This window comes from Adiantum capillus-veneris, chromosome 3, assembly GCF_014529385.1.
Source record: "Adiantum capillus-veneris isolate H3 chromosome 3, ASM1452938v2, whole genome shotgun sequence".
Lineage (NCBI taxonomy): Eukaryota > Viridiplantae > Streptophyta > Polypodiopsida > Polypodiales > Pteridaceae > Adiantum > Adiantum capillus-veneris.
This window is the reverse complement of record NC_140933.1, coordinates 31,025,160-31,033,875: the sequence shown is the minus strand read 5'-3', so window position 1 is coordinate 31,033,875 and position 8,716 is coordinate 31,025,160. Positions and strand designations below refer to the sequence as shown.

The 8,716-nt window shown below is 42.7% G+C and overlaps 1 protein-coding gene across 8 annotated transcripts; it reads left to right on the top strand.

Moving 5' to 3' along the window:
* Window positions 1-1,263: 1,263 nt before the first annotated feature.
* Window positions 1,264-6,890, top strand: LOC147460691 (putative N-acetyltransferase HLS1). Of its 8 annotated transcripts, none has more exons than XM_086508407.1 (4): window positions 1,264-1,404; window positions 3,317-3,617; window positions 4,389-4,627; window positions 5,370-6,890. In XM_086508407.1, exons 2-4 carry the CDS (start codon window positions 3,411-3,413, stop codon window positions 6,496-6,498), a joined length of 1,575 nt encoding a protein of 524 aa, XP_086364533.1. In that variant the 5' UTR covers window positions 1,264-1,404; window positions 3,317-3,410; the 3' UTR covers window positions 6,499-6,890. The 8 variants fall into 8 exon arrangements, with proteins under 8 accessions (XP_086364533.1, XP_086364532.1, XP_086364534.1 ...); XM_086508406.1 differs by lacking the exon at window positions 1,264-1,404 and adding an exon at window positions 1,419-1,804; XM_086508408.1 differs by lacking the exon at window positions 1,264-1,404 and adding an exon at window positions 1,821-2,534.
* The last annotated feature ends 1,826 nt before the right edge of the window (window positions 6,891-8,716 follow it).

Genomic DNA, 8,716 nt, shown 5'->3' with positions numbered 1-8,716 from the left:
AAGGTGCATGTTAGGTTTTTGCTAATGCTCGCTTGTTTTTTGTTATGAGGAATTTCTTGGAGCAATTAAATGCACGTTACAAAAGCTGAGATTCTTGCGAGATATGCATGCCAACATATGGAGAAAATATAGTGAATTGCAGGTAAAAAGTCTACAGGTTTGCAATGGCGCATGGATAGAGGATGCGATGCATATACCTAGCCACAGTTCTGGGTGCTCGTGGAACAATGAGTCTACCATTTTGTAACGTGATCATCATGATGCCAATATTTCTAAAACCTTGAAGGTAATGAAATTCCTCATGATACATTGTAAATTCCTAAAAACGTGACCCTCCCATGCTGGAGGACAAGCAAACATGACCTTTCAATACTACAGAAGAAACCTATTGTATCCCTACAATAATAGAGAAGAAAACAAGTATACTTGAGGAAAGGGTATGTTTCCTACAATTTATAATAAGTGAGTGTGGACGATGTCACCTCCTCACAATACGTACATATGGTTTTTCTTTTTTTTGCCTTTTGCCCGCATGGTAGACGAGCACGTAATGCATTGATCATGATCTTTTGAACCCAAGTTTGTAAAAATAATATTACTATGAACATTTGCTAACTTCTAATTTCCATTCTTTAAAGGTATGGACAATGGATAATTTGTGTACAACGTGCGCTTTGGGATCAATTTTCAACACAAAATACAGGTGCAATACTACCCTTCCATTGAAGCATATTCAAAGTGGTGGTTTTGCTTCATGAATGTGACTGGAGTTGGACCGCTTTCTACAAAGTAATAACGATACACTTGTTTTAACTGTAAAACAACAAAGTATACTTCGTAAACAAATTAATTGGAAGTCTTCATCAAATGTGAGTTGGGAAAGGACATCTCTCTCTCTCTCTTTTCTTTGAAAGGTTTTGAGTGCCGCGAATCACAGCAGATGAGAGACACCATGAATAGGGGTGTGTTGCTATCAAGTGCTTTATTAAATAATTGTTGTGAGCTTCTTGACCACATAATTGGTATTTGGACTTCTAGGTTTGAATCCACTCCCTTTCAAAGGAGCCACACTTTTACTATAACACCCTGAGGACGTTGGTCCTTGTCGAGAGTTAGTCACCATATCAAACAAGGCAAAAGAGCTGAAAGGCACACAAATGGGAATGTGGGAAAGGGTGGCTCTTTTTTTTTTTGGTTGCTGTTTGTTGTGTAGCTGTTGCGTGTGCAGAGGTCCCTTTAAGCAGCTGCTGCTTGTCGACTCCCCATATTATATTGTGCCTGGGCCTCGTGTGTATAAATAGAAGCCCAATTTGAGAGGGTCTCGTACACAATCTTCTGTAACCTTCTGCTTTGTTAGCGCAATTCTGATTGTTGCCAATAACCGAATAGAGAGTTGCACTTCAGGTCCCCTTCTCCCTCTCCCTCTCTCTCTCTCTCTCTCTCTCTCTCTCTCACACACACACAGACACGAGCTCTAGTGAGCCGCGAGCGCTTCTCTCTCTCTCTCTCTCTCATCTGGGTCCTGGGACGAGGCGAGGCAGTTGCGCTTCAGGCTCTCCCTCTCTCTCTCTCTCTCTCTCTCTCTCTCACACACACACACACACACACACCGGGCCACACGATCTCAATCTTCTGGCCTGCACGTGCCACACTCATTTGTTCACAAAACTAACCTTGCTTAACACGAAATGTAATGAATTCCTCCGAGTCTCATCATCATGAATCCTCCTACTACTACTACTACTACTACTGAATCACTGATCTTCTCTGCAATGCCGCATGAAAATAGGCCAATAAGTAATTAGTAAGTACTTCACTTTTGCACGTATTCCTTTCCTCTTCCTGCCCTATTTTCCGTTGTTCAATGTAGTACTAATTTGTATGCGAAAATCTATGTCTGTGCAAAACCTCAGGGCCTCCCAATATTATTTCATTTCTTTTAAAAAAATTAGAAAAACATTTTAAAATGCATTAACGAAAACATGCTGGAGGTGGGCACGTCGGCAAAGGCCCAAATTTAGAAGTCAATAGGATAGAATTATTTCGCTAGAGTATAGCTCTTGAAAATGAATCACTAATTTGCATTTAGGGGGAATTGAGCTTTAGACTTGGGCTTTAATTTTGATCAGCCTTGACACTACTAATAACAAGGACGTGTCTGTCTGGCGTTGCCTGGCTTTGTAAGAGCCAAAGAAAAACAAAAGAAATGGAGGGGCCGCAGAAAGGCATAAGCAGAGTCGCGCTCTGCTGCTGCTGATGATGATGAGGAGCAGGCGACTAGTAGAAGCTGCTGGGACTCGAGATGACACAATTTAGCTACAAGCTTCTCTGAGCTCTCTCTCTCTCTCTCTAATTTTCTCCGCGGGGAGAAATCCGACTACCCCATTTTCTCCTAATTTTTTAAATCCTCAGACCCTTAAATTATCTATTTCGTAACTGATTCATTCAAAAATACCATTTTTTGGCCATCATTTGCCGGCTGCCCAAGAGGATACGTATTTGCTCCAAGGGGACCAACTTGAAGGCTGCACAGGGTGCATACTCCTTATTTATGATTATCCTCCTCAGTTTTATTACTATTCTTCGCGGAAAAGAAAATTAACTGTCAAATCGCTAAGTAAATGGTGCCTAGAGGGAAGCTGATGGATTAAATATATTCCTCTGCTACCCTCAGTGCTACTCCCATTTTTGGGAAACTTCAAAAGAGAAATAAAATAAGTGTAACGAATTGTGGCAAGGTTCGAATCTCCATGTACTGTGTTGTTGTAGCCTTATACATGTGGCTGCACATTACAGACCTATATATCTTTTGGTGAGAAAGGGTGCTTCGATATATTCTTACCGTCTCCCGATGAGCCCACCGGCTGGGAGTGAGGCATAGGAATGCACCTATAAATAAATGCATGTGAAGGGTATATATCAACGGTCTAACGTTGCTAATTATAGCAAATGCAGCTTAGAAGGCTAATTTTTAAGCCAAGCTGTTTCTAGCAAGAGCAAGAGAGAGAGAGAGAGGTTTTTGGATTAATGCTTGCTGAAAGGGCTTTACGCATGCGCTCACGTTAATTAAAGGTAAGCACAACTCGTGTCAGTTTCTCATCCATAATTAGATGCTGTTATAGTAAGATGCTAGCTGCTAATTATTGATCTCTCGTATTTGGGTTACTATTATAATAAGTGTTTTACAGGGATCTGTTTCAATGGTTGCGCATCTACAAAATAGTCTTATTGAAGGCCTTAATAAGATTGACTGTGGAAAAGCACCTCCTCCATCAGCAACTGACATAAACTCTGATTAATGAATGTATGGTTGCAGGCCTCGGGATAGCGCTCGCAAGCTACCCATGCATGTGCTGTCTTTTATTTCTCTGGTTGCAACATCTGGCCAATTTAGCTAACAGCCTTGTAACATGGATTGTGGAAGCTCAAAGATTTCTGAGACGACCACGAAGGTGGAGGTCAGAATCCGTGCATATGACGAGACAATTGACTTGCGCCGCGCTGATGAGCTAGAGAAGCAGTGTGAGGCTGGGCCTGGTGGTGGAGCCTCTCTCTTCACCGACCTTCTTGGGGACCCCTTATGTCGGGTTCGACAGTACCCTGCCTTTGCCATGCTGGTAATCAAATTATAATTAACTCTTGCACCATTGTCATGATTGCTCTAACGGTCGCTTATGCGATGCCAGAGCATCAAATCTATCCATACTTAGAGCTTTGCGGATTTGTAATTTCTTTGGGTTTGTACTGATTTTAATTTCCTGCCCATTATACACAGCCATATTCTTTCTTCATGTTGATAGAGAACTAAAAAGGTGATATTGCAATCCATCTGAATGTACGTTTTATTCTGTTAGTTTCTGGGTTCACATGCATTTTTGATATTGGTCATAAGATAAGATTACCTCTTGAATGTGCTTATCTAGGTTGCTTATATTGCAGATATATTGATATCCAATTGGTCTTCTATTATGATAGTAATGCAGTGCTGCTTAGATCATCAGATTCTTCCGTTCTTTCTTTTTTAATATTGGCATTGCTACTTTACTTCTATATTCTGCCTCTGCCTAGAGCTCCTGCAGCTACAGACGCCTTTCGACCTTTTAGCTTGATTAAGCAGAAGGTGGTGCCTTAATTATAAGTAAGCAGTGTGCTACCCCCCTAATTATCTTCAAAAGATCACATAGAATCAGTATGCTCAGTTTCAGCAGAATTGATCACCCCATCACGTTTAGTGGCAGATTATAATGTGCAATTTTTCTATGCCAGAGAGAGAGAGAGAGAGAGAGAGAGAGAGAGAGAGAGAGAGAGAGAGATGAATTGTGTGTGTTCTTGTTTTACTGTACCTCTGGGTATCTCGTTGATCACTCTCTTGTTCATGCTGCAAGCAGGTAGCAGAGACTCAACCAGATATGGAGATAGTTGGGCTCGTGAGAGCGGGAGTGAAGGAGGTAATATGTGCGTCAGAGCATGCATCTCGTGTAAGCCACTCATCTGAAGGCTCTCCTTGCAAGTCAGAGCAAAGCATGACTAGCGACATGGGTACACCTCTTGATCATGACGATCACCAGGCACCTCTCTTTGTCAGAATCGCTTACATTTTGGGCCTCCGGGTTGCACCCAAGTGCAGGTGAGAAAACCTCTCCTGCCCCAGTATATTGCTCTATACATGTACGTAGGTATCTCCTAATTTGGGCAAGTTTAACATGTCAAAGCTTATGCTTTAGTCTGTTCAAGCACCCATGATGGCCGGTTATGCTACTAAACATGCTATAGTAGATTATCTGCATAATAGAGCTCTTTCTATTAAAATTTCTAGCAAAGATTCTGCTAGCCGGCTATGCATGCATAAGTATGGTTATCTTCACATGCATTTCCATGCACATGCTTTACAAACACCACCGTTCTAGCCAGTCTGATAGAGAGACACCAGCCTTTCAGGTGAAGTAATATATTGTCACAATTGAAGTTTCTCCTTGCATGTAGGAAAATGGGCTCTTTCTCATTGCTTGCATGTACTGTTTAACATCACGACCTTCTGCTTGGGAGGCACTGGTGGTCCCTTGCCCCCAACCGCACCGCATACCTGATGCAGGCAAGGGATCACCGGCCTGCCTGCTGGGTGGACGAACCCCCTAGTACCTCCCTCAGAGAAGCTCATGATGTTGTGCCGTTCACCTCCACCTACATGCATACAAGCCAGCCGATATATTAATCATGGCATGTGGTAAGTCGCAATGTGAACTATTGTAGGAATTTGTCCAAAAGCTCTTGTGGTTTATATGTCCAAGGCTCTTTTTGTCAAACAGAAAAATCAAAACGACTATTTTGGTCCATAATTCTAATGAACTAATACGTTGAGGTCTTGTCAGGCGACTAGGAATTGGAGCCGAGTTAGTAAAGAAGATGGAAGAGTGGTGCAAGGATAGAAGAGCCAAGTTTGTGTACATAGCAACAGAAAAGGATAATGAGGCATCGGTGGGGCTCTTTACAAAGAAACTCGGCTATGTTGAGTTTCGAAACCCGGCAATTCTGGTGCAACCGGTTTATGTGAGGGGGAAGAAGCTGTCCAAAAAGGTGCAAGTTGTGGAGTTGAGCACTGAGGAAGCTTGCAAGCTTTACAGCAATCTCTCACTTTTTGGCCGAAGTGAGTTCTTCCCAAAGGATATAGAATCTGTGGTGAAGAGCAAGTTGCATAAAGGGACATGGTTGGCACTTCGGAAGCACAAAAATGGTGATGGTCGAGGTGGTGAAGCCCGTTTGCAGCCCAATGTTTCTGAAGGGCTGGGTGCAAGCTTAGGTTGTTTAATTAGTGCTCGTGGTGGTGGCCCGAAAGAAGCCAGTGGTGATGGTGGACATGAAAGGTGCGTGCATAGATCTCACGGTGTGCTTGATTCAAGTGATGTTTACAACCCCGCCTATTACAACAAGGAAGAAGAAATCAGTCATAGGACTGGTTGTGAGAGTGACGAGCGATTAAACAAGCTGAACAATGTGGGATTGAATCCTCGCCACCCTACCATTTCCTTTCCGGTTCTTTCTTCATCTTCTTGGGCTGTGCTTAGCATGTGGAAATGCAATGAAATCTATCAGCTTGAAATGAAAGGAGCCTCACGATGCACGCGTGGTGTAGCTGCAGCAAGCCGGGCAGTGGGCCGCATGCTGAGCTGGCTTGTATCCATTCCAACAATGCCTGATGTGTTCAAGCCATTTGGTCTCCAACTCATCTATGGATTGCATGCTCAGGGACCAGGTGGTCCTAGCCTGGCACATCATCTTTGTTGGCTGGCACATAATCTTGCAAAGGAAGATAAGTGTACCGTTGTGGCAGCTGAGGTGGCTAGCAATGACCCACTACGAAGCTTCATTCCTCACTGGAAATGCGACGAGGACATGTGGTGCATCAAGCAGCTAGGCACATCAGATCCCACATTGGGGACTATGGATTGGTCAAAAGCTCCTCTTACACCCTCTCTCTTCTTAGACCCTCGTGATTTTTGATTGAAGCTTTACCACGCGTTTACGGTGAAAGAACAAAGGTGGGAAATCCAAACCCTTCGGCTCTACATTCCTGTCAAACAAGAAGAAAACAAACCCTTTTTGTTGTTGTAAAAACTTTTTTGTACTTTATAGCTCTGGATCTTCACAAGGACTTAGTGAAGGTTAACATGGGCTTTCTCTGATATCTCTGGTCTTACAAGCCCAACCTGTAATGTCGCATGATCACTGCTGTCACCTCTCTATACATCAAGAACTAACTACAGCTGCAGCTCAAGTTTGCTGACAGGCTAACAAAATGAGGGTTTCGTATCGACCTGTTTTGGTAGGAGCATTTCACTGGCGGAGTATAGTTTGATATCTTCTGGCTGATGCATCTAACATGCGATGCTGCAGCTCAATTTTGCTGACAGGGTAACAAAATGAGGGTTTCGTATCGACCTGTTTTGGTATGAGCATTTCACTGGCGGAGTATAGTTTGATGTCTTCTGGCTGATGCATCTAACATTTGATTGTAAACACAAGCCTCGAGTGCAATATCGACAACTTATGAAATGTCAAAGACCAGTATGTAAACATTTCAACATGTCTGTATAGAGCAAGAATCAACAGAGATGAGCAGGATGCTCTTTTTCAGCAGGCTTTCATATATCCCTCTCTCAATATAGGTGTGCATTTAACTTATACATTCCGTGTGCAGGTCTGATGTTGTCGAATTGTCAATGTGTTATAAATGAAGAGCCAATGAATGCTATCCTCAAACGAATTAACCACAATGGGCTTTTCAAAATAATCTGATGCTTATAAGCAGACTTCATGGCCTGGTTGTGTACGCTTGGACTTGGTGGATGGTCAGCATATTCTGAGGTGGTTGCTTTAGAAGCTCTATCTGTTGTAGGATCCAAAATCAAAACTGTTAGTCTTCTTGAGTCTAATTACAAACACTTCCAGACTAAAAGCATCTGCATAACTTTCAACCACTTTGCAGTATTTGTGTGGGCCCAAAAATCATACTTTGCAATTGATGAGCCCACTCTTTGGCTGTTGGACTAAGGACTTGATCTTTGGCCAAAACCTTGGTTGGGTAGTTGCATACTGGCTCGGCCTTTTGGACTGTCGGCAAGTTTTGCACTAACTTGGGCACCCATTTCTTGAGCTACTGAAATTTAGTGCTTTTGGTTGCCATCATTGGTTGAATTGGATGGTTGCTAAAATATCCCTCCAGTGGTTGTGGCTCGGGCGTGCACGAGGGTGGCTCAAACAGCTAATGGATGAGCCCTAAATTCTTTGGATTCCATACAAGAAATTGACCTTGATAATATGTTTGGGCAGCTGTCATAGTCTTTGGGACCCAAATGTGGTTTGCTTTTGTTGCTTTGTGAGCTGGATGTTGCTAGGAATTTTTTCATGAGTTGATGTGGGCTCTTGAGGCTTGGGATTGCCTCGTATATAGTTAGGCTTATGTTGTGGTGGCAACTTCCTTGTAGGAGATCAGAAGGTGGGCGCGTTGTCTTGTTGGATGTAGAGCTTTCATGCATGCTGGTGTGTTCCCCTCAAAAGTTGGACTATTTAATCATAGACATCCATGTTCTTTTTACATAGTTCTTTTTACATAGGAAACATAAGAGCAAATTTTGCAACAAAGCTCATCTAAGCTATCCATGTGGCATCCACATGATAACTCGGGCTTTTTCTACTCCTTATTTTAGTTTATGTAATAGACTTGACACTTAAAGCCAAATATCTAGTGCAACACATGTGAGAAATTGAAACAACTAAACAAAACTGATAGAAAGGGACGACATGGCACGGTGCAGTTCAGTGCCCAGGAGCAGTGGCCCTAAAGATTGGTGCTCCTTCTTGGAGCATGCTTCGAGTAGATAGGGATTGATTGTGTTTTCTAGGAGACTAACAACCTCTCTTAACCTCCATGCATTAGTGACGCGGATAGCGACGCGCATAGCAGAAAATTTTTTTCTTGGACAGAGAATAGGTAGCCTGGCCTGTGCCCAGTTAAAAGATGGACACAATCACAGCCAGACTTTCTGCCCTCTGCCCAAGAAAGCGAGCAGCACCAAAATATCAACCATGCTCCCACGCGCAGAAATTTCGGCAGAGTTTCTTTTGTTTTTACATAAACTTTTCAAAAAAAACCATATCATGTATACGCCTCCTACATGCTATCCATGTAAGATTTCACATGAGATTTAAGGTCAATGAA